The sequence below is a fragment of the Pristiophorus japonicus genome, chromosome 5, assembly GCF_044704955.1.
Source record: "Pristiophorus japonicus isolate sPriJap1 chromosome 5, sPriJap1.hap1, whole genome shotgun sequence".
Taxonomy (NCBI): Eukaryota; Metazoa; Chordata; class Chondrichthyes; family Pristiophoridae; genus Pristiophorus; species Pristiophorus japonicus.
The window spans coordinates 281,447,909-281,474,241 of NC_091981.1; the positions used below are offsets into that span (position 1 = coordinate 281,447,909).

At 44.2% G+C, this 26,333-nt stretch overlaps 1 protein-coding gene across 32 annotated transcripts in view; it reads right to left on the reverse strand.

Moving 5' to 3' along the window:
• LOC139264722 (obscurin-like) overlaps positions 1–26,333 on the reverse strand; it is a 571,531-nt gene that overhangs the window by 163,751 nt on the left and 381,447 nt on the right. For all 32 annotated transcript variants that reach the window (XM_070881692.1, XM_070881694.1, XM_070881707.1 and 29 more), the window contains 7 exons: positions 26,119–26,277; positions 25,416–25,593; positions 23,908–24,021; positions 21,945–22,112; positions 20,644–20,746; positions 18,799–18,928; positions 12,499–12,601 (listed from right to left, as the gene is read on the reverse strand). In XM_070881692.1, coding sequence (XP_070737793.1) covers positions 12,499–12,601; positions 18,799–18,928; positions 20,644–20,746; positions 21,945–22,112; positions 23,908–24,021; positions 25,416–25,593; positions 26,119–26,277 — 955 coding nt within the window. The remainder of the gene's footprint in view (positions 1–12,498; positions 12,602–18,798; positions 18,929–20,643; positions 20,747–21,944; positions 22,113–23,907; positions 24,022–25,415; positions 25,594–26,118; positions 26,278–26,333) is intronic.

A 26,333-nucleotide genomic window follows, 5' to 3' on the forward strand; every position in this document is an offset into this window, starting at 1 on the left:
GTTATGCTGCAGCAATACAAAACCCTGGTTAGACCACACCTGAAGTACTGTGAGCAGTTCTGGGCATCACACCTTAGGAAGGATGTATTGGCTTTAGAAGGCGTGTAGCGTAAGTTCAAGAGTTAAGTTACGAGGAGAGATTACACAAATTAGGGTTGTATTCCATAGAATTTAAAAGGTTAAGGGGCGAGGTGATTGGAGTTATCAAGGTATTAAGGGGAACTGATAGGATAGATAGAGGGAAACTATTCCCGCTGGTTGAGGATTTTAGGACGAGGGGGCATAGTCTAAAAATTAGAGCCAGACCTTTCAGGAATGAAATTAACAAACACTTCGACACACAAAGGGTGGTAGAAATTTGAAACTCTCTTCCACAAAGAGCAATTGATGCTGGGTCAATTGTTAATTTTAAATCGGAGATTGATAGCTTTTTGTTAACTAAAGGTATTAAGGGATATGGGCCAAAGACGGGTATATTGAGTTAGATCACAGATCAGCCACGATCTAATTGAATGGCGGGACAGGCTCGAGGGGCTCAATGTCCTACTTCTGTTCCTATGTTCAGCTCGATTGGAGTAATTTTGTCATTGAGTTTTTTTATATACATCTTGCAGGGCATTTTTTAAGGTTGTCTCTGCTTATCTTTTTTTAAACGGAAACTTAAAAAAAATTCTGGGGGAGGTGGGTTGCCTTCAGCCATCTAGGTCCTAATTTTAAATATCAACCCTAAACCTCTATGCCTCCAGTTCTCTTTCCTCCTTTCAGACCCTCCTTGAAACCTACCTCTGACCAAGCATTTAGTCACTGCTCTTAATTATTCTTTGGCTTGGTATCAATTTTTGTTTGATTATACATCTGTGAAGCACATTGAGGAGTGTTTCTATTATATAAAGGCACTATATACACAGCAATAAAGCAGTCCATAACCTGGACAGCATTCAGGCTTGGACTGAAAGTAGCTAGTAACATTTGCACCACACAAGTGACAGGCAATGACCATCTCCAACAAGAGAGCGCCTAACCACCTCCCCATGACATTCAATGGCATTAACATCACCAAATCCCCCACTACCTGGAGGTATCCTGGAGATCACCACTGACTGGTAACTCAAAACTGGACCAGTCAAATAAATACAAAAGCAAAATACTACGGATGCTGGAAACTGAAATAAAAACAGAAAAGGCTGGAAATCGGGTCAGGCAGCATCTGTGGAGAGAGAAACAGTTAACATTTCAGGTCGATGAGTTCGGTAAGTTCTGACGAAGGGTCATCGACCTGAAACTTTAACTCTGTTTCTCTCTCCACAGATGCTGCCTGACCTGCTGAGATTTCTAGCTTTCCAGTCAAATAAATGTTGTGGCTACTGGAAGTCTCTGGCAAGTGGCTCAGCTCCCGACTCACCAAAGCCTTTCCATCATCTACTCTTTTTGTTTTGTATTCGTAGCCAATCTTTCCAATTCTTTGTCAAATCACAAACGCCAGAGAGTCAAGGATCACTCTGCGCCAATGCTCTTAGCCAAAAGGCCGAGAGCCACTGCACCGTTCCTGGAAGTACTGCAATACCAGGTTCGTGCCATGGAGGTGGATGGGTCAGCAACCCCACACACCTCCGTGGAGGTGGATGGGTCAATCCACCCCACCCACCTCCTATTTCCAAAAAGCATAGGAGAACCACCTTCCTGATCCAGGGAGAACCACTTTGGGGTCATGGTCATCTACTCCACTTGTCTTGATGGGTGCAGCTGTAACAACACTCAAGTAGCTCAACACCATCCAGAACAAAGCAATCTGCTTGCTCAGCACCTCATCCATCAGCTTATGCAGCCACTCCCTCCATCATCAGCATACCATGGATGCAGTGTATACCATCTACAAGATGTACTGCAGCATCTCACCAAAGCTTCTTTGACAGTATCTCTAAAACCCACACATCTACTACCGAGAAGGACAAGGGCAACAGGTGCATAGACATACCATCACCTCCAAGTCACACACCATCCCAACATGGACATAAGAACATAAGAAGCAGGAGCAGGAGTAGGCCATTTGGTCCCTCGAGCCTGCTCCGCCATTCAATAAGATCATGGCTGATCTGATCTTGGCCTCAACTCCACTTTCCTGCCTGTTCCCCATATCCCTTGACTCTCGGTCGTTCAAAAATCTGCCCATCTCCACCTTGAACATATTCAATGACTCAGCCTCCACAGCTCTCTGGGGTAGAGACTTCCAAAGATTCACGACCCTCAGAGAAGAAATTCCTCCTCATCTCCGTCTTAAATGGGCAACCCCTTATTCTGAAACTATGCTCCCTAGTTCTAGATTACCCCATGCGGGGATACATCCTCTCAGCATCTACCCTGTCAAGCCTCCTCAGAATTTTATATGTTTCAATAAGATCACCTCTCATTCCTCTAAACTCCAATGAGTAGAGACCAACCTGCTCAACCTTTCCTCAGAATGACAAGCCTTCCATCTCAGGAATCAATCTAGTGAACCTTCTCTGAACTGCCTCCAATGCAAGTATATCCCTCCTTAAATAAGGAGACGAAAACTGTACACGGTACTCTAGGTTTGGTCTCACCAACGCCCTGTACAGTTGTAGCAGGACTTCTCTGCTTTTATACTCTATCCCCCTTGTAATAAAGGCCAACATTCCATTTACCTTGCTAATTACTTTCTGTACCTGCATACTAACTTGTCCTGTTTCATGTACAATGACACCCAGATCCCTCTGTACCGCAGCATTCTGTAGTCTCGCTCCATTTAAATAATATTCTTCTTTAGAATTCTTCCTATCAAAGTGAATAACTTCACGTTCCCACATTATACTCCATCTGCCAAATTTTTGCCCACTCACTTAACCTATCTATATCCCTTTGCAGACTCTTTGGCCGGAATCTTCCCAGCCCTGCGAGTGTAGGTTTGGAGGTGGGCCCACTGTCAAAATGATCCTGATTGACAGTGGGGCGGGATCCTGCTCTGAACCCGCCTCCGTGTGAGTTTCTCAGCTGTCAGATCTGCGTTCGGATAGCAGACCCAACAGCAAGCAACGGGACAGGTAATTAACATCATTAAAAGGTACTTAAATGCCAGTTAAGAGGCTTAAAAGCAGGCACGTGCAATTTTATCAACCCTTTGATGGATTTGCCTTGCCTCGAAGAACATGCCAGGTAAGTGGAGTCGGGTTCTCAGCGACTCTATTGCTTTGGCTAGTTGACAGCTGCAGAAGTGGTATAAAAGCTACCATTTCACAGCTGTTCACTTTCCAATGTCAGAAGCTGAAGCCTTCAGGATTTGGAAGAGAATTTTGAGCTGTATGCACTTTGGAAGTGTTTGCAGTGAACTCTGTAATCACGGTCAACTCCTTGGAGCAAACTCCCTCACCATTAACAGGGCGCTTTTGTTATCTCAACCTCACCTGCCATCAATTCCAGCAGCGTCGGTGCCCTTGAAAAAATCTCACCTTGGTCCTTAGAATCCCACCACGATCAGCCCTAACATCACTAAACTTAACAGCATCACCACCAATACCAATCTTCTCTGCAATCACTTGATGCTGCACAGTACACAGGGCATCAGCACCTGACCACACTGCTGCCCGGGAAGCCAGTGATGCTCTCATCATGGTCACATTTACTTCACGTCATGCTCTTCACCCCGACTGACTCATGATGTGTCAGTTGGCACCACCCCACACACCAGCTTCATAAAGCATCCCAACCAATTCCTTTCACACTCATGGCCATTGTGCCTCACCATTCACTACAACTCACTAAGCCACTTCCAAAGGTGTCCACAAATCTGTCCAAGAATGCAAAGTGCTGAAAATAAAGATTTCAATGTTTGACAATATATCAACATTAACTATATGAACATTGGCTAAAGGACTCAAGTGCCTACTCTTGTGTGTTGTTAGTTGGTATGATTGGACAAGGATGAGTGTGAGGGATGGCTGGTGAAATGGGGAACTGATAATGTAGAGAGAGAGAGAGAAAGAGGGATAGGTGGAAGTGCAAGGTAAGTTGGTGTGAGTAAGGACGTGCAGGGGTAGAGTAGGGAAGGTAGAGAGATGGGGATGTGATGAGTGGCACAGCAGGATGAGGTTGAGTGTGGCTTTGCAGTAACATTTCATGGTTTACTAAGTCATTGAAAGGTTTGTGCCAATGTAGTCAGCTCTTCCAGACAACATCCCTGCTTACATAAGAACATAAGAAATAGGAACAGGAGTAGGCCATAATGCCCCTCGAGCCTGCTCCACCATTCAACACGTTCATGGTTGATCCGATCATGGACTCAGGTCCACTTCCCCGCCTGCTCTCCATAACCCCTTATTCCCTTGTCGTTTAATAAACTGTCTATTTCTGTCTTAAATTTATTCAATGTCCCAGTTTCCACAGCTCTCTGAGGCAGCAAATTCCACAGATTTACAACCCTCTGAGAGAAGTAATTTCTTCTCATCTCAGTTTTAAATGGGCGGCCCCATATTCTAAGATCATGCCCTCTAGTTCTAGACTCCCCCATCAGTGGAAACATCCTCTCTGCATCCACCTTGTCAAGCCCCCTCATAATCTTATACGTTTCGATAAGATCACCTCTCATTCTTCTGAATTCCAATGAGTAGAGGCCCAACCTACTCAACCTCTCCTCATAAGTCAACCCCCTCATCTCCGGAATCAACCTTGTGAACCTTCTCTGAACTGCCTCCAAAGCGAGTATATCCTTTTGTAAATATGGAAACCAAAACTGCACGCAGTATTCCAGGTGTGGCCTCACCAATACCTTGTATAACTGTAGCAAGACTTCCCTGTTTTTATACTCCATCCTCTTTGCAATAAAGGCCAAGATTCCATTGGCCTTCCTGATTACTTGCTGTACCTGCATACTATCCTTTTGTGTTTCATGCACAAGTACCCCCAGGTCCCGCTGTACTGCAGCATTTTGCAATCTTTCTCCATTTAAATAATAACTTGCTCTTTGATTTTTTTCTGCCAAAGTGCATGACCTCACACTTTCCAGCATTATACTCCATCTGCCAAATTTTTGCCCACTCACTTAGCCTGTCTATGTCCTTTTGCAGATTTTTTGTGTGCTCCTCACATATTGCTTTTCCTCCCATCTTTGTATCGTCAGCAAACTTGGCTACATTACACTCGGTCCTTTCTTCGAAGTCGTTAATATAGATTGTAAATAGTTGAGGTCCCAGCACTGATCCCTGTGGCAACCCACTGGTTACTGATTGCCAACCTGAGAATGAACCATTTATCCCTACTCTCTGTTTTCTGTTCGTTAGCCAATCCTCTATTCATTCTAATATTTTACCCCCAACACCGTGAGCTCTTATCTTGTGCAGTAACCTTTTATGTGGCACCTTATCAACTGCCTCTTGGAAATCCAAATACACTATATCTACTGTTCCCCTTGATCCACCCTGCTCGTTACATCCTAATAATTTTGTCAAACACGATTTCCCTTTCATAAAACCATGTTGACTCTGCTTGATTGTATGATGATTTTCTAAATGTCCTGCTACTACTGCCTTAATAATAGATTCCAGCATTTTCCCAATGACAAATGTTAGGCTAACTAGCCTATAGTTTCCTGCTTTCTGTTTCCCACCTTTCTTGAATAGGGGCGTCACATTTGCGGTTTTCCAATCCACTGGGACCTTTCCAGAATCTAGGGAATTTTGGAAAATTACAACCACTCTCTCTGCAGCCACTTCTTTTAAAACCCGAGGATGTTGGCCATCAGGTCCAGGGGACTTGTCAGCCGTTAGTCCCATTAGTTTGCCTAGTACTTTTTCTCTAGTTATAGTGCTTGTTTTAAGTTCCTCCCTCCCATTTGCCCCTTGATTGTCTACTATTATTGGGATGCTTTTAGTGTCTTCTACCGTGAAGACAGTACAAAATATTTGTTCAAATCACTGCCATTTCCTTGTTTCCCATTATTAATTCGCCAGTCTCATCCTCTAAGGGACCAATGTTTACTTTAGCTACTTCTCTTTCTTTTTATGGGCTAGAATTTTCCTAACCTGTTTTTCTGGCGCCCTCACCCGAGGTGCGCCACTTTTGTCCGCCTCCAAGCGCGCCGAAAAAAGACCTCCTTATTTTGGCCGCTCCCCAGCCTCTCCTCGGTCGTGGCGCAGCGTGGCCCAATGGATCGGGGGCGGAGCCAGGCCCCGGCGCTGAACACAGTGCCGGGACCTCTGCACATGCATGTGCAATAGCTCCTGGCAGGTCATTTCTGCAAACGTTTGCGCTGCAGGCTGTGTGGGAGGGGCCCGAAGCACGCCGTCCCTAGCCCTGGCCGAATGGGCTCCCTTATCGGCAGCCAGAGTGTGCTCTGCAGGCTGTGTCAACTCTGACCTGATTGTAAAACTCCTGAAGAGTTTCTGGGGGTCTGGGTTTGTAACTCTCGAGCAGATGAACCGGGGATTCATGCGGGTGTTTGATGCCGTGCCGGACATCAGTCTAGACGTGCCAAACTCCTACAGGACTGAAGAGGTTTGTGGATCATTGTCATCAGCAAACAGTCATCACCAAAGCCCTCCAAGATCAGTGCCCCAAACTTGAAACTAGGTCCTCTGTGAACGAGGACGGGAGTAACTGTGTCGCGCAGGCAGCCCAGTAAGCGGCCTTGACAGCAGGAACAGATGCGTCTGAGCGGAGGGAACGTCCACTGTATCTCGGGTGAACAAGATCCTCAAGATCCAAGGGGCTGGCTCCAGACCTTCCAGAGGATTTGTACCATGTGATCAAGAGGGTACTTCCACCTCCCCACTCTCCTCCTCCTCGCTCCCCTCTCCTCTCCTCTCCTCTCCCCCCCCACCCCTCTGCCCTGGCCGATTGGTCTCCCGCATCGGCATCCCGCTGCCGTCCCGGGCCGTGTTTTGGTAGGACGTCTATTTTTTATTTCTTATTGATTGATTGCTTATTACTTTGGTCTTGGTGCTTTAGGGGCAGGGTTCCCTTCTATTTTTTTATTTATTGATTGCTTATTACTTTTTGTGCTTTGTTTGGTGCTTTAAATGTAGTTACTTGCGCCGATTCCTTAACATAGAAACATAGAAAATAGATGCAGGAGTAGGTCATTCAGTTCTTCAAGCCTGCACCACCATTCAATAAGATCATGGCTGATCATTTACCTCAGTACCCCTTTCCTGCTTTCTCTCCATACCTCTTGATTCCTTTAGCCATAAGGGCCATATCTAACTCCCTCTTGAATATATCTAACGAAGTGGCATCAACAATTCTCTGCGGTAGAGAATTCCACACGTTCACAACTCTGAGTGAAGAGATTCCTCCTCATCTCGGTCCTAAATGGCTTACCCCTTATCCTTAGATTGTGACCCCTGGTTCTGGACTGTAAGTAAGGTTTTCTGTGCGGACAAAACTGGGCATATACGCTGCCCTAAGTTAGTTAAGTACAACTTTTTCTGGCCAAATTGGCATAAATGGTGTGAGTGGTTGGGAACGCCCCCTTTTGAAAAAGAAAACTGACCTAACAAAAAACCTAACTAATTCACTTACACTGGCGCAAATTAAATGGCTATATTTGCAACTAAAAAGATACACCAGAAAAATCAAGTTACACCAAAAAAACCGGTGCAACTCATGGGGAAATTTGGGCCTTATATCCTTGTAGATGCTCTTGCTGTCTGTTTTTATATTTCTTGCTAGTTTACTCTCAATCTATTTTCTCCCTCGTTATTATTTTTTAGTCATCCTTTGCTGGTTTCTAAAGATTTCCCAATCTTCTGGCTTTCCACTAATCTTTGCAACATTGTATGACTTTTCTTTCAAGCTGATACCATCCTTAACTTCCTTAATTAGCCATGGATGGTCCCTCCTTCTCGTAGTCTTTCTTTCTCACTGGAATGCATCTTTGTTATATCTGAAATATCTCCTTAAATGTCTGCCAATGCCTACCGTCTTACCTGATAATCTATTTTCCCAATGCACTTCAACCAACTCTGTCGTCATAACTTTGTAATTGCCTTTAGTTAAGTTTAAGACACTAGTTTCAGACCCAAGTTTCTCACCCTCAAACTGAATGTGAAATTCTATTATGTTATGATCACTTTTCCCTAGAGGATCCTTCACTATGATATCATTAATTAATCCTGTCTCATTACACATTACCAGATCTAAAATAGCCTGTTCCCTGGTTGGTTCCACAACATATTGTTCTGAGAAACCGCCCCGAATGCACTCCATCAACTTGTCCTCAAGGCTACCTTTGCCAATTTGATTTGTCCAATTTATATGAAGATTAAAATCGCCCATGATTATTGCAATACAGGTACCTTTCTAACAACCCTCCATTATTTCTTGATTTATACTCTGTCCTACAGAGTAGCTAATGTTAGGGGGCTTATAGACTACTCCCACTAGTGACTTGTTTCCCTTACCATTTCTTATCTCCACCCAAATTGATTCAACATCTTGATCTTCTGAGCCAAGATCATTTCTCACTACTGTACTGATCTCATCCCTTAATAGAGCTACTGCATCTCCTTTTCCTTTCTGCCTATCCTTCCGAAATGTCAAATACCCCTGCATATTCAGTTCGCAGACTTGGGTCACCTTGCAACCACGTCTCTGTAATAGCTATCAGATCATACCTATTTATTTCTATTTATGCCGTCAATTCATCTATCTTGTTACGAATGCTGCATGCATTCAGATAAAGAGGCTTTAATTTTGTCTTACTACCATTTTTCCCTACTCTGACCCTATTTGCTGCTCACTCTTATGTTTGTACGCTCTGTTCCTTCCTTCACACGGTTATCATTACCCCTAGCTCTACCTTGCACTATTGCCTTGTCCTTTCTTGTACATATATACAATATATATATATAATATATCGCAGTTCCTTCATTGTCACTGGGTCAAAGTCCTGAAACTCCCCATCATGCCACATAGTGGGAGCACCTTCGCCACATGGACTATAGCGATTCAAGAAGAAGGCCCACCATCACCATCTCAAGGGCAACTAGGGATGAGCAGTAAATGCCGGCTTTGCCAGTGACACACATATCCCAAGCATGAATTTTAAAGATATAGATGTACACTTGTTGCTGAGGACAAATGAGGAGAAAGAAAGAACAGAGGAAGATGATGAAGGACAGGGGGGGAAGAAGAGGTAGGGTGAGAGGATAGGATGGGAGGTGGGGAAGAGACAGGGAAGAAGTGTAGGGGAGAGGGTGGGATAAAAAGAGAGTGGTAGTGTGATGAAGGGGAGAGAGGCAGATGTAAGGGAGTAGGAGGGGAGAGGGGTGTGGAAGAGGGGGAGGGCAGGGAAGGACAGGGGAGCGGAAGGGACAAAATGAGATGGGGTAAAGGAGATGTTTGCCTCAGTGGGTGGAAGTAGGAACTTAATGGTTCAGAAGGGGCCAATGGCAGCAGTTTTTATTCTCTTGGGCTTCCCTTCCTCACATGGATGTTTCCCCCAATCATCATCATCATTAGCAGTCCCTCGAAGTCGAGAATGACTTGCTTCCACTCAAAGTGAGTTCTCAGGTGACCGAGTCCAATGCGGGACCTACAGTCTCTGTCACACGTGGGGCAGACAGTGGTTGAAGGAAAGAGTGGTCGGGCAGCCTGGGTTGACACATGCTACTTCCGCTGTCTACTCTTGGTTTCTGCTTGTTCTCGGCGATGGGACTCGAGGTGCTCAGCGCCCTCTCGGATGCTCTTCCTCCACTTTGGGCGATCGTGGGCCAGGGATTCCCAGGAATGTTGCACTTTATCAAGGAGGCTTTGAGGGTGTCCTTGAAGTGTTTCCTCTGCCCACTTGGGGCTCGCTTGCTGTGTCGAAGCTCTGCGTAGAGAGCTTGCTTTGGGAGTCTCGGGCACGCGGACGATGTGGCTCGCTTAACGAAGCTGATCGAGTGTGGTCAATGCTTCGATGTTGGGGATGCTGGCCTGAGCGAGAACACTGACATTAGTGCGTCTGTCCTGCCAATGGATTTGAAGGATCTTGCACCAATTGCACCAACCCCTAATGCTCGAAAAACCCCATCTAATTCCTGCTGGGCCCCAGAATCTCCTTGCTCAGGTTTCCTTCCCCACCCACATTTAGATCCTATCTCATTATTCACGAACCCCAAACTGATTTCCAACGTTCCCTAATCACATAACTGCCCTCAATGGTTCCAGTCATTGAGAACTTTCCCCAGTGTCCTTAGGTCCCACGATCACTCTCATAGTGACTCCAGGCCTGTCTAGTGTTCCTGGAAGCCCATCTTACAGTACTGCTAGATGTTGAGACCACATCCTGGAACTACCAGATCGAAGGGCCACTCCTAATGCTGATAATTCAGTGTCCTTGGTAACACACTTCCCATAATAACCATTATGGGAATCACAGTGAGCAAAGCCATAGAAGGTCTACCGATTAATAAATAAAATAGATCAAGTTTTTCTTTTAATTAGCGCTTCCCTCTGTGACTTTTGTAATTCTGCCTTATATCTCCACTTTATTGGTGGGAAGTGCTGATGCTGGTTAGTGAGAAGTATGGGGTGGTTGGTCAAGGGATCTGGCAAGGGTTATAGGAAGGTTTCAGTTGGTGGGTGAGATGTAGACTGAACTTGGGCCGAGTGGTGGTGACTCTGCATGTTAGGAAAGGAATGCAAAGGGGAAGTAGTGCATTCCCCTTTGCTGCCAGCACAGCCTCGGTCCTATTGCCTCTACTACCTGAGCCTTTATTGCAAGGCGGTTGGAGTATACAAGTAGGGAAGTCTTGCTGCAATTATATAGGGCTTTGGTGAGACCACGCCTGGAGTACATTATACACTTTTGGTCTCCTTACCCAAGGAAGGATATACTTGTCTTATTGGGGTGCAATGAAGGTTCACTTAGATTGATTCCTGGGATGAGAGGGCTGTCCTATGAGGAGACAAGCAGAATGGGCCTATACTCTCTGGAGTTTAGAAGAATGAGAAGTGATCTCATTGAAAGGTATAAAATTCTTAGGGGGCTTGACAGGGTAGATGCTCAGAGGCCTGTTTTCCCTGACTGAAACTAGGGGTCATAGTCTCATGATAAGGACTGAGATGAGGAGAAATGTCTTCACTCAGAGAGTTGTGAATCTTTGGAATTCTCTACTCCAGAGATGTGGATGCTCAGTCGTTCAGTATATTCAAGATTGAGATCGAAGAATTCTTGGGCACTAAGGGAAATAAGGGATAGGGCAGGAATGTGGAATTGATGTAGAAGTTCAGCCAAGAGCTTACTGAATAGTGGAAAAGACTCGAGAGGCCTTGTGGCTCCTATTTCTTATGTTCTTATGTACTTAAACAAAGTCGTTGGCCTTTACATCCATTATATTGCTTCTGCTTTGCACCAATGCCTCATGTTTGTATGCTCCTCTCCCCTCATTATCACTCCAATCTTTTTTAACATAAGAACATAAGAATTAGGAACAGGAGTAGGCCATCTAGCCCCTCGAGCCTGCTCCGCCATTCAATAAGATCATGGCTGATCTGGCCATGGACTCAGCTCGACTTACCCACCCTTTCCCCGTAACCCTTAATTCCCTTTTTGGTTAAAAATCTATCTATCTGTGACTTGAATACATTCAATGAGCTAGCCTCAACTGCTTCCTTGGGCAGAGAATTCCACAGATTCACAACCCTCTGGGAGAAGAAATTCCTTCTCAACTCGGTTTTAAATTGGCTGCCTCGTATTTTGAAGCTGTGCCCCCTAGTTCTAGCCTCCCCGACCAGTGGAAATAACCTCTCTGCCTCTATCTTGTCTATCCCTTTCATGATTTTTGTCACTTCCCTATCTGTTTCTTTAGTACCCTGATGCCTTCCATGTGACACGCCCTCCAATTTATATTCCTCTCATCACTCACCCCTCAAAACTCCGTCCTTCGTTCACCTCCAAATTCACCTTCTCCTGCTACTTGTGCCTCTTCCCTTAATACCATGTCCTTTGATCACCTATAATACTCTTTCTCCACCTCCCTCACCTTTCCCTAAGCCCTCCTTGCCTTTTCCTTCTAACCAACTCCTGTACGACTAGCCACATCCTAATTGCCTTACAACTTTGCTCCTAATTCATCTTTTTCCTCTCAGTCCTAAATCTCCACTGTGACCTGCCTCCCGCCCATGCTGCCTGTTAGATGCCAGCCTTAGCCTGTGCATCATTTTCCCGATGTGCCCCATAATCCTGCTCTATCGGCAAACCTCAGTTGTTCTCTTCGCCAGTAATCTGTCAGTTCAAGTCTCCTTGAAGTAAGGTTTGTGGAAGGAAAGGGTGCAGTTTGTATGTCTATATAATGAAAGAGAGAGTTCTTATAAGTCCAAATGATAAATTTCATCCGTATAATTTTTGGCTGGTTTCAGGAAAGTCTACAAATTCAACGATTTAACCATAATTAACTTGACTTCACTTCCTGACAACTGTAACAGCTTCTGGACTAAGACTTTCTCTAATGCTTCAGCTCCCAGAACTATGTCTGCAGTAGAAAAAGTAACGACAGAACTTACCTTCAATCATGATAACCTGGTCCCCTCTCCTGTCTGGAATCAGGACAGGGGCCTGAAGGTACAACTCGGCAACATCTCTGGCTGTACCCAGCGTGTTTGTAACCTGGGAGAATAAAAACACAACAATTCACATTTACAAACAAAGTAGAATAAGAGTATTGCCTCCAATCCGCATGTTAAATTATATTGGTGTACTCCTCCTTTCCTGTACTAGTGCACCTTTAAAGGAGAAGTGTATTCTATTGAATTATTGCACAATCCTATATATTGTAATGCAAAATTGTTAAAGATATTTATCTTTGTTGGGCTAGACACCATGGAACCTTGGGTGGAAGGAGTGTCACACATGGGCCAGAAAGCAGGGTGGGTGTCAGCGGACTGTCAGCAAGGGATTTGGAATTTGGGATGGAACCTGGATCTTCTCGGTTCCACCCGTCGTTGTCCCCATTACAACTTCCAGGACGTTTAGAAGCAGGTCCATAATTTGCTCCCCCACAAAAGAACAAGCAACTGCAATGTGATGTAAATATGGAAAATGTATTCTCCTGTTATGCCCATATCAATACTGGAAGTCAGGGACAGCAATGAGTCAGGACTGTCAGCAGTGGGTTCCCCTTCACCTCAATGCTGCTCCCTCCAAGACCACTGCAGAAATTTTGGGGCTACAAAGTTCAAATCTATGTTCCCATTAACTTACATACTGTATATCTCAAGTTTCTGCACAAACAGGACATGGCGTTCCATTTTGGGATTTGACCACAATATTAAGAACTCTTTCCAAACTTCAGAAGATCCAAGAAAAGATGACTATGATGGTTTGGTCACTTTTCAAGAATGGAAACAGCTAGAATACCTTTCAAGGCCCTGCATGTAGGGCACGTGGAACAAGAAGCTGAAGACGACCAATGACATACTGGATAGACAATTTCAAGGGTGACTTGTCGAGAAGTGGCTAGGCTAGTTCAGAGCTGACAACAGTGGAGTGAATTCATTCAACGCTATTGTCTCTGCTGAATTGACAGATGGGAATTTAGTAGTAGTTTAGTAGTTTACAAACCTCCACTAGTATTCAAACAGGACAAATGAGTAAATAAGAATTCTAAGTAAATGGAATGGAGTTTCCAAGGCAGAATGGCCTATGGGCCAGTCTGGACTTCCTATCAGTGAAGGGAGATATCTGCACAACTACTGTGTCTCTCAGTGCCCGGATCATTGTGCTTTATGATTAAAACATCTAGTCAGAAGCATCTTTAGGTAACTTCCGTCCAATGTGGCATCAGAAATGTCATGTATTCAACTGTCATTGTAACCCATGTATAAACTGACCTAAGTTGTACACCATGAGAACATTGACCACTAGGTGGTGAACTTGTGGGAGACACTCCTAACCTGGACTTTAAGGTATAAAAGGGGAAGCTCCACCCACCTTCATCACTTCAGTGCTGGCTAATGAAGGTTACTGGTCACAAAGTGACCTTCTCTCAAGTATGGGCCTCGTGTGTATTTATACTGTATAGTAAGGACATATCATTGGCGACGAGAAACTGGGATTTAAACCACGCGAGCATGGCCACTAGCAGCACAGACGAGAAGTACTGTGTTGGTGATGATTGGGACGATTTTATTGAGAGACTACAGCAAAGTTTCATCACTAAGGAATGGTTGGGACAGGATTCGGCCGACAAACGTAGGGCTCATCTCCTGACGGTTTGTGGATCCAGGACGTACTCCCTGATGAAGGACCTTCTAGCGCCAGAGAAGCCGGCAGACAAGACTTTTGAAGAGCTCAGTAAGTTGATCGGGGAACACTTTAAACCGGCGAGCAGCATGCACATGGCCGGTTTTATACGCACCGGCAGCGAGAAGGGCAAAGCGTTCCAGACTTCGTGGCAGACCTCCGGTGACTGGCGAGCCTATGTAAGTTCCCAGATGCATGCAGAGCTGCGAGTCTTTTTTATTGAGGGCATCGGACACGCTGGGGTTTTCAGGAAACTGATTTGAGACCAAAGACTTGACCCTGGAAACAGCGGCTTTGATGACCCAGACATTTATCTCAGGAGAGGAAGAGACCAGAATGATGTTTGACAAAAATCTTGGCTTAAATGCAGCAAATGGACAGGGAGTCAACATTGTTAACGTGGCACACAGTTCTCCAGGCAGACAGGGGCAATCGGACATGCCCGAGCATGTAGTCGAACCCAAAGGGGGAATTCAACAGAGACAATGGCTAGCTGAATGGCGATTCATGCCATCGCAAGGGACAATGCGGCCAGTAATGGGGCCATCAACACCTGTCAATGGTGCGCTTAAGAACAGTTACAGAGACAGTCAGAAACGATCGACTGGTAATGGATCTTTTGTTTCCAACAACGGCTCATATTGGAGGTGTGGAGGCAAACATCCAGCCAGAGCTTGCAGGTATCAGCAATATACCTGCAGAAACTTGCAATGTCAGCGGTCACTTGGCGCGTATGTGCAGGAAGCCAGGTTGATGTATGAGGAGGACGGGCCCGATGTAAGCCCTATGAGGCCAAATGAACACTAGGGGAAATCACTGGAAGCTGAAGTTCAGCGGGTTCATGTGGAGCACATATATAGTTCATACACCAGGACGCCACCGATAATGATGAAAGTGCTCCTCAATGGCATCCCAGTATCAATGGAGCTAGACACGGGGGCCAGCCAGTCCCTGATGAGTATCAAACAGTTCGACAAGTTGTGGGCGTCCAAGGCCAGGAGGCCAAAATTATTGCCGACTGACGCACAGCTATGGACATATACAAAGGAGATCATTCCGGTGCTAGGCAGTGCCATGGTAGTCGTGACCCACAAAGATTCGGAGAACAGATTGCTACTCTGGATTGTCCCGGGGGACGGTCCCGCACTACTGGGGAGGAGTTGGCTTGCTCTCATGAACTGGAAATGGGGCGATGTCTATGCAATTTCTTCTGTGGAGCGAATATCATGCTCACAGGTCCTGGACAAATTTGACTCATTATTTCAACCCGGCATTGGCACTTTCATGGGTACCAAGGTAGTGATTCACATAAACCCGGACTCCAGGCCAGTACACCACAAGGCCAGAGCGGTGCCGTATGTGATGCGGGAAAAGATAGAAGGCGAATTGGACCGCCTGTTGAGGGAAGGCATCATCTCGCCAGTCAAATTCAGTGACTGGGCGAGTCCGATTGTGCCGGTGCTCAAGGCAGATGGGTCGGTCAGGATATGTGGTGATTACAAGGCCACCATCAATTGTGTGTCACTCCAAGACCAGTACCCGCTACCGAGAGCGGAGGACCTCTTTGCGACGCTATCCGGTGGCAAACTTTTTTCAAAATTGGACCTGACCTCAGCTTACATGACCCAGGAGCTGGCGAGTGAGTCGAAGAAGCTGACCATCATCACGACACACAAGGGATTGTTTGAGTACAACAGATGTCCGTTCGGGATTCGTTCGGCCGCCGCGATCTTTCAACGAAATATGAAAAGCCTCCTCAAGTCGATTCCAAGGATGGTGGTTTTTCAAGATGACATCCTTATCACGGGTTGCGATACTGAAGAACACCTCCACAACCTGGAGGAGGTGCTACGCAGACTGGACCGGGTAGGGCTGCGACTGAAAAAGGCGAAGTGCGTCTTCCTAGCTCCAGAGGTAGAATTCCTGGGGATGAGGGTAGCAGCTGACGGGATCAGACCTACTGCATCCAAAACGGAAGTGACACAGAGAGCACCCAGACCCCGTCACACAACAGAGCTGTGTTCGTTCCTGGGGCTCCTGAACTATTTTGGCAACTTTCTTCCCAAATTGAGCACGCTGTTAGAGCTGCTACACGTGCTTCTACGCAAAGTTTGCGAATGGGTCTGGGGGGACAGCCAGGAAAGGGCTTTTGATGGAGCATAACAAATTGTGTGCTCGAACAATCTGTTAACGCTATATGACCCATGTAAGAAACTTGTTTTAACGTGCGATGTGTCGTCCTATGGAGTTGGGTGTGTGTTGCGGTATGTTAATGCCAAGGGTCAGTTACAGCCGATAACTTATGCCTCCAGAAGTCTGTCCCAGGCAGAAAGGGGCTACGGGATGGTAGAAAAGGAAACGCTTGCATGTATATATGCAATAAAAAAAATGCACCAATACCTGTTTGGCAGGAAATTTGAGCTGGAGACAGATCACAAACCCCTAACGTCCCTTTTGGCCGACAACAAGGCCATAAATGCAAATGCATCGGCCTGCCTACAGAGATGGGCACTCACGTTAGCCGCCTATGACTATACAATTCGGCACAGACCGGGCACTGAAAAATGCGCCGATGCACTCAGCCGGCTCCCACTAGTCACCACCGAGAGGGCAATCGAGCATGCTGCTGAGATGGTCATGGCTGTTGAAGCTTTCGAAAGCGAAGGCTCACCCGTGACAGCCCGTCAGATCAAAGTCTGGACAAATAGAGACCCGCTACTGTCTCTAGTCAAGAAATGTGTCCTGAATGGGGACTGGGCAACCACGTACGGGGCATGCCCCAAGGAATTCAAACCATTTCACTGGCGCAAGGATGAACTCTCGATTCAGGCCGATTGCCTACTGTGGGGAAACCGAGTAGTCATGCCCCAGATGGGCAGAGAGATGTTCATCAGAGAACTCCACAATGAGCACCCGGGCATTGTCATGATGAAGGCAATTGCCAGGTCACACGTTTGTGGCCAGGGATAGATACAGACCTGGAACTTTGTGTTCGCAGGTGCAACATGTGTGCCCAGCTGGGCAATCCACCCAGGGAAGCCCCCCTTAGCCCCTGGTCCTGGCCGCCAAGCCATAGTCACACATCCATGTGGACTACGCAGGTCCTTTCATGGGAAAAATGTTTTTGGTTGTATTAGACGCCTACTCCAAATGGATCGAGTGTGACAATCTCAATTCAAACACATCCTCTGCCATGGTAGAAAATCTACGGGCAATGTTCGCCGCCCATGGTCTGCCGGACATCTTGATCAGTGACAATGGCCTGTGCTTTACAAGCATTGAATTCCAGGACTTCATGGCAGGGAACGGTATCAACCATGTCAGAACAGCACCGTTCAAGCCGGCCTCAAGCGGCCAGGCAGAACGAGCAGTGCAGATAGTCAAACAGGGGATGCTCAGAATCCAAGGGGGTTCCCTACAAAGCTGCTTATCACGCCTCCTGTTGGCCAATAGATCTCAACCAAACTCACTCACAGGGGTCCCACCTGCAGAGCTGCTAATGAAAAGGATGCTCAAAACCAGGTTATCCCTTATACACCTCACCATGAAAGAAATTGTTGAGAGCAAGCAGCAGTCACAATGTGACTACCATGACGGGAATGAGAGGGTGCGATGTATTGATGTCAATGACCCTGTCTTTGTCCTTAACTACGCTGCAGGGCCCAAATGGCTCGCAGGCATTGTGATTGCCAAAGAGGGGAATAGGATTCTGGTAGTTAAACTTACCAATGGACAAATCTGCTGCAAACACGTGGATCAAACAAAAAGGAGGTTCAGCAACCCCATAGAAGAAGCAGAGGAAGAACACAATGTAAAGTTCGCTCCTCCACAGGTGACCGAACACCGGAACCAAGCGGAGGAGAGCCCAGTCACTGTGGGCAGTCCAGACAGGCCTGAGGCACCGCAAACAGCAGGCACTCAGGCCAGCGCCCAACAACTGGAGCCCCAACTCAGGCGCTCTACAAGGGAGTGTAAACCACCAGAGACTTAACCTGTGATCCCAATAAGACTTTGGGGGGGAGGTGATGTCATGCATTCAACTGTCATTGTAACCCATATATAAACTGACCTAAGTTGTACACCATGAGAACATTGACCACTAGGTGGTGAACTTGTGGGAGATACTCCTAACCTGGACTTTCAGGTATAAAAGGGGAAGCTCCACCCACCTTCTGCACTTCAGTGCTGGCTAATAAAGGTTACTGGGCACTGACCTTCTCTCAAGTATGGACCTTGCGTGCATTTATACTGTATAGTAAGGACATATCAAGAAAGATCTATCTCAGTCGTATCAGGAATACTGCTAATTGTCATTAGTCTACCATTCCATTCATTGAAGTGGAACGTTAAACCAGATTGGGAAAAGTCCGAACTATAATATGTAAAATGTGTAAAACTATTTTATTCTGTGCTCATACTTATCATGTGAAGTCAAGCCTCCTTCCCCAAAAGAAAATTGGTTATGCACGTGAAATAAATGGACAGTTGTTCTGTTGAGTTGTATTTAAACTTTATAGATGAAAATTATTCTTTGAGCAGTAAGCTTTCGTCGTCATACTCACTTCAATTTCATAGATTCCAAGGTCTTTCTTTTCTGTGTTTTTGATGACCAGCACTGCAACTCCAAACTGCGGGTCATAGTAAGTCTGGTACTTTGTTTTATTTGTTAATGGTGAACCAGCAATACTCCATCTTCAATTAAAATAGAATCAAATGTAAATCAATGTAACTGATATTTGAGAAAACTTCAAAAACATCAGTTTTCAATGGAATATTTAAAAATCCAGTTCAGTGAAGAAAAGCTTAATCCAGAAATTGTAAACAATATAAGGCCATTAATCCAGCAGGCAGGTTAGAAATTGGACGATCCAATCAGAAACTCCCACAAAATGTAAAGTTAGGTGGGATGTTGCTTCTGGGGCCGGCTCTCACTGACATTTTGGGAGCAGTCTGGGTGCGTTCCAGGACTACCCTGGGAAACCCGCCGGATATGGTTCTGATAGGTCGAGCAGTTCCTTGTCTGCTGAGAGTAGGTTCCAGTTTGGGCCTAATGTGGACCCCATCCTCTAGTGATCAATCCAGAGAGGTTGATCACTATTCCAGACTGAGCCTTCTAATCCGTCAGAGACAAATACATTTCAAACTTCGATCTCCGTCCTGATCGAGGCCTTTGGCTGCCCTTTTGGCAGCGGCAGGGTGTTGTCCTGAGATTATTCTGACTCCTTGAGGGTGGGTGGCTCTATTGCATCACTATGGGCACAGGCTCACTCCCTATTATAATGACCTTATGCCCGGACAGGGCCATGATCAATTTAAAGTTGTGCCACCGGAAATCTTGGCTATGGTATCCACTTATCTGAAACAACTGTTTAATCAGTTGACTTATATAAATATACATATTTGTTTTCACTACATACATATATGCACATAGGATAATAAATGGTTTGCAGTGATTTAAAAGGACATAATTGAATCAGGTAGATTTGATGAACAAAGTTTATCTGAAAAAGACATCTATGTGTTCAATTTTAAAAACATGTTATTTATAGATTAAAAAGGGGAAGTGGGGTGGGGGTTGGGAGGCAACCAGGAGGAGGAGAGTTTGTCTGGTGGCGTGGAAGCAATCGGGAGGGGGAAAGCGATCGGAAGAAGAGGGAGGCAATTGGGAGAGGGTCACAGTGATCGAGAGGGGGAGAAGTGATCAATAGGTGGCCAAACGATCTGCAGGGGGAAGAGGTGATCAGGAGAGGTGGATTTGGAGATGAATTGGTGAAAACAATCGTTAACTATTTGCAATCTCAAAATATTTCATAATTTTGAAAAGTTCTATTAGATTCACCTTTTATCCCATTCCAGTGAAACAATCCCCAATTTGTTGAGCCTTTACTCACAACTATAACTTTCATCCCTGACACTATTCTCGTGAATGTCCACTGCACCATTTTCACGGTTCTAATATCCTTCTTTTAATTTTGTGTCCAAAACAACAACAACTTGTATTTATGTAACCTCTGTAATTTAGATGAACGTCTCAGGGCACATCACAGAAACATGAGGAAAACAAACGGCAAGCCATGGAAGGCGGTTAGGAGAGGGTGACCAAAAGCTTGGTCAATGGGGTGAATATTACACAGGGTGTTAAAGCAGAGGAAGGTGATGAGGCAGAGGGTTTTAGGGAGGTAATCCCAGAGGGTTGGTCTTAGCCTTTACACTGCATCGGGTAAATCTTGTGAGGCTACTCTCTTAGCATGCATCAGTGCAATAGTTACTGTGCTCAATTTGCAGCACTCCCAACTTACCCTTATATATTTACTGTAACATACCATCATTTTTACACATCAGATGATAATTTTGTTTTAAATCAACCCATTGTAAGAACTAAAGGTTGTTAAATGAATAAACTTTACCTTATCTGTGGGGCTGGTGCAGCTTCAATCGTGCATGCAAACTGTGTATCTTCGTTCTCTATAAATGGGATGTTTCTAAGTCGGCTTACAAACTTTGGAGGTACTGGAATTTAAAGTAATAATTTTAATTGGCAATATCACAAAATTTCCTACAAATTCGGTATTAAGAAAAAAATGATCAGGTTTGGTATATTATCCAATTTAGCAGGCAAGTGATCTTAATTGGGCACTGAAGTTCATTATTTCAAAGTTTAACAGTGTGTCACCAACCTTTGTGTTTCTCTACTGTTACCAACCAAATCCTTGAAGCCCTAAAGAGTTATTAGTAGTTCTACTTAAGTTGATGAGAAATTAAGGCTTCGGAATTGGCTTACGCAGGGAACGATTCTTGTACTAGAACAGGTACCTGATATTAGGCCTCGAACCTCATTTGCATGAGGCCGGCGAGCTGAGGTCGTCTGCTGGGCTGCTCATCGGCGACAGCTGCCCTCGGGTAGCTTCGAGGAGGGAGAGAGGAGGCATTTGGGCAAGGGCCGGCACTGCTGTGGAGCTGGTTTGAGTACACCTCCTCTTCCCAGCTCTACTTTCAGGTAAATAATTTGAAACATTTTTTTTAAAGTACCTTTTTGGTGGCGGCCTCGAGTGGTCCCTTTAAGGTGCACTTCACATGCAGACCTGGTTTTCCTGAACACTGCTGCCTTAGCATCAGCTACGTTCAGGGCAGACCAATTTCTGGAAGGGTACCTGAAACAGGCTTTAGGTCTCTTATTTACATATGCAACAGGCCCTGGATGCCTCTTTACCTGCTTTCACAAAAATGGCGGGTTGTGCACTTCCTGCATAGAGTGCGCATGCCGCCCGACATATTGGATGCTCAGGAGACCATTTTACACCTGTAAAACAGCTGCGGCGATAACTAATGTCTAGGCCGAGTTGTCAAGTGATGTAATTGGTTTGGTCATATCTACAGCAGGGCAATTTCAATCTTTATATGACTGAATCTTGGCTGACTGAAAAACTGAACTTTAGAACTAGTTTTCAGACAATCAAAGGCTGCTTTTGAATATGTTGCTCACCTCCGAAACTGATGACGGAATTCGAGGGGATCCAAAAAATAGATAAGTATTTCAACTTCAAAAAAAATTAACAGAAAATTTTGATTTTTATTAGAAAAAAGTAAAGTCTAAATATAAATTTTTAAAAAAAGAAGGCTTTACTATCCATGGCCAATGCCATAGGAGCTTCACTAGTTTACTTAACTTTTAGATGTCTAGGTGAAGACGATCGGGATCTGTTCCTACCTTGTACAAGAATCTTTCCAAGTGTACTGGCATTTCCTGCAGTACTGGCTGCATAACACATATACTGCCCTGAGTCGGCAGCGTTGAGAGTATCCAAGATCAGCGTGCAGGAGCCGTCTTCATCCTCTATAATAATGTGATGTGAGTCAACTTCCATGGGTTTGCCATCTAATGTTAAAACATGAATATGAGTATTTTGAAAATGTCCAGAGAAATTATCAATAATTTGTGTGCAAGGTCTTCACTAGATATGCAACAGGTATCCGTTATCTAACAGGCATAAGCAAATCACATTGATTTAGATATTTGACTTTGTTAAATATTACAAAAAAAAACAGAAGCACTGGAGAAAGTGTAGAGAAATGTACAAGAATGTTACCAGAATTGAGAGGATGCAACTATCAGGAAATATTGAGCAGGTTGGGACTCTTTTCTATAGAAAGGAGAAGATTAAGAGGAGACCTAACATAAGCCCAAAATTATGAAGGAGTTCAAAAGGATGGACATGGAAAAGCCTTTTCTACTTGTGAGTGAATCCAGAACAAGTGGGTACAAATATAATGTAGCCACTAAATAAAGAATTAAAAGAATGTATTTAAATAGAAGAGGATGTGGAACTCACTGCCGCATGGAGTGATTGATGCAGATAGCAAGCACTGACACATTTAAGAGGAGGCTTGATGCATATATGAGGGAGAAGGGTGTAGATAGATATGGGGGCAGGGTAGGAAGAAAAAATTAGAGCGGAAGGAGGCTCATGTGGAGTATAAACACCGACAAAGACCAGTTGGGCTGAGTGTCATTTCTGTGCTGAAGAGTCTATGTGAGGCCAAAATAATTGAAATGTACTGAACTTTGAGGTAGATCCAACCTATGGAAAACACTGTTGAAATTAAACGCAACAAAAAAATGGGGCGGGGCCAGGTGGCAGTAAGTTACCTGGGTTTGGACCCAGTTAAGACTGATGATATGAAAGTCTGTTGGCTGCAAGGATCCTACATGAAATGGGGTTGGACAATCCAAATGTAGTCCTTAGTGAGCACAGGAGTACATTTTGGGCTATCTTACAACACTTTTCAATTACGTTCACAGCAAAGAAACAATTTCCAAAACCGTGTTATATATGTAATCTTGTATATACTCTGTACAGCCACCAGAGGGCTCATCCCCTGGAGTCTCAAGGGATCCCATAATTCATAACAAGCAGATGTGGTCTTCTATGAAATTGGGTTTGCACCTTTTATGTATGCCATGAATGATATAGGTAACTTTTGACTTTATTTCTTATGTAACTTTATGTGCATGATGATTCGTTCCATGAGATAATGCAAAGCACAAAACTGAGGACCGCAGGGATGCTGTTGACATTCAGGCTCATTTGAAGATTAAACAGATTATTTTCAATAATCAGGCAATTAAGATATTAACCATTTCTCACACTTAAATAGATAAGGTGAAGAGTTGTCTTTTGGCCATCTAATCGTTGGTTTACCCAACTGTAATGATGTACAACTCTACGGTCAATGTGCACTGCTATAATGCCAGGTTGAGAATTTATTTTACTACATCAGTGTGAAAACCAGTGTACAATTTTCCTGTTTTTACAACAAAAAAAGTTTAAATTCCAGGACATAGTTAAGCCCAATTCTCTGCTCAGTCAACATCCAGACGTGCACACTTTCCAGCAGTCAGTGTAGTTTTTTTACTTTCCTAACTCAGGGGCGCCATGGCTGATTGTAGCATTTCAATAGCTGCCCCAGCTGTGATCGGCTAACTTAGCATAGACCAGAAATCAAACCTGGGATTTTCCAGTCTGTGTGGATTTATTTACCTCCTAGATCACCAAAGAGCTCGTATAAGCTTCTCTTAAAATAAAAATGAAGATAACGTTGATTGCCAGATATTTTTGGTTTGACTTGGTATAAGTTATAGTGACATTTTTTTAAACAGTTAAAAAAAATACCTTTAAACCATGTGATGACTGGCTTGGGATTTCCGATAACCAGGCACGCCAGTTTTACCGTTTGTCCCATTTTAGCAGTACAATCTGCCAGCTTCTCCACAAATTCTGGGGGATCTAAAAAACACATATATTCACACAGTCTCCTTTATCTGTCACATTTTATTTTGGAAAATTCTCACTCCTTATCTATTTGGGTACAACAAGGTAACAGAATCTAAAAATAAAACAATGGTTCTGTTATACATCCAGGATTGACAGGTTTAAAAATCTACAATTTAAAAAAATTGGTATTTTCTTTCCTCTAAGAAGACTCATTGACGGATCATTTCCCCCTTTCTTTTACTAAAGAGAATTTTTATTGAATTATTCACATTCATGGATCTTGGTACTGTTTACGTCAGAATTGTGTAGTAGAATAAAGGGGTCAGTGCCAGCATATCGTTAAGTGTGAGTCAGTCAAACTTATGTACATCACTGAATGCAACATGGGCATTGGGTAGTTCAATGGGTTAAGAATATGACCGTTCACATCTGTGGCCTGTGATAGAACAAAAGTCTACACTTTTTACTAGCTAGAAAAGTCCGAAGAATTCTTTACAGGCACCGGCTACAAAATTACACACAATTAACATATTGGCCATCTCACTCTATGAGGTCATCAGATGTTCATCCGAGGTTGGGGTAAAGGCACACTGCTGTGTAGAAAAATGTCATTTGTAACTGCATGAAGAGACTTCGTGGTTGAATATATACCATGTCTCAGGACTGGCACCGATGAGCCAGACTGGGGCAGATTATAGAACAGTGCAGTTGAGTGGTGAAGTTTGTGTACATAAAATATATAATATAAATTGAAATTTCTATTAGTTACAAAGAGGATGTACTCAAGACATGTGACTTTACTTTACTGTAACTAAAATTTTTAATGTTCTGGTGCGTAATTCTTGTTGCTAAATCATTGAAAAAACAATAGCAAATTTTGAAGCAACACCACCAACAATTTGTATTGATCTAGCACCTTTAATGTAGTAAAATCTCCCAAGGCGCTTCACGGGAGCAATTATCAAACAGAATTTGACACCAAGCCACATAAGTAGATATTAGGGCAGACTTTGTCAAAGAGGTATGTTTTAAGAAGTGTCGTAAATGCGGAAAGTGAGTTAGAGAGGCAGGGAGGATTAGGGAGGGAATTCCAGAGCCAAGTGCTCTCGCAGATGAAGGCACTGCTGCCAATGGATGGAATGATTAATATCAGGGTTAGCAAGAGGACAGAATTGGAGGAGCACAGATATCTCGGAAGGTTGTAGGGATGGAGGAGATTACAGAGATAGCGAGGAGGCGAGGCTATGGAGGGATTTGAAAAGGATGTGAATTTTAAAATCAAGGTATTGCTGAACCGGGAGCCAATGTAGGTCAGCGAGCACAGGGGTGATGGGTGAACGGGACTTGGTGCGAATTAGGACATGGGCAGCACAATTTTTATTACTTGGATTTTGGCAGATACTTACTCCAGGTGGGTAGACTGAAGCGCTGCTGTATGCCACTAATGTCTTTTACCCATGAAGTCTTTATATTCACAGTTCGTGCCTGGAGAGTATATTTACGCACAGAGTCTTCTCGTTCATGCCAGATTTCAAAGGATCGTTCATCACCCTCCACAAAGTCATTCACATCGATGTTAGTGAGCTACGTGAAGAAAAGTAAAGTTGAAATTCTGCACAAAAAGATTCTCAGTTAAGATGTTTCATCTTCAAACTAGACACCCCTATCAAAAGGTCCAACAGTTTCTAGGACAAGAATAGTAGTAAACATTTTGTCCACAGGAAAACCCTGAAAGTACTTTAGTGAACCGCATAGCCCAATATAGCAAGACAGTAATACAAGTAAAAAAAATAAAATACTGCCGATCTGGAAATTTTGAAACAAAAACAGAAAATGCTGGAAAAATGCAGCAGCCTGGAGTTTCCGCTCGGTTGTGCTGTTTTTTTCAGCGCAATTTGCTTAAAATCGGCAAAACCAGTGCAAAAGATCATGGAAATTTGAGCACAAAGGAACAGCCACATAGGCAAGATACTGCAGGGTTGCTGCCACAATTGTACCCAACAAGATTCTGAACTTTCTTGGGAGGAAAAATATATGGACCTTAGTCTTTGGTATTATGTGCGTTGCATGTTTTGAAAGCGTGTTTGATACAAAATATGCAATACCAACCTTCATCAGATTTTTAAAGATGTAACATTGTGTATCTGTCCTGCTGTCTCTTTTCGGTTTGCATATCAGGAAATGGTTTTTGAAGAGAAAAGCAATGCGTTTGTGACCCTTCCAGGACAGCCTTGCACCAGGAGCTCCCTCCCACACAATGAAATGTCCCTAGAAAAAAGTGCAAAACTATTTAGTGCATTTCAGACTAAATTGTTTTTTTTGTG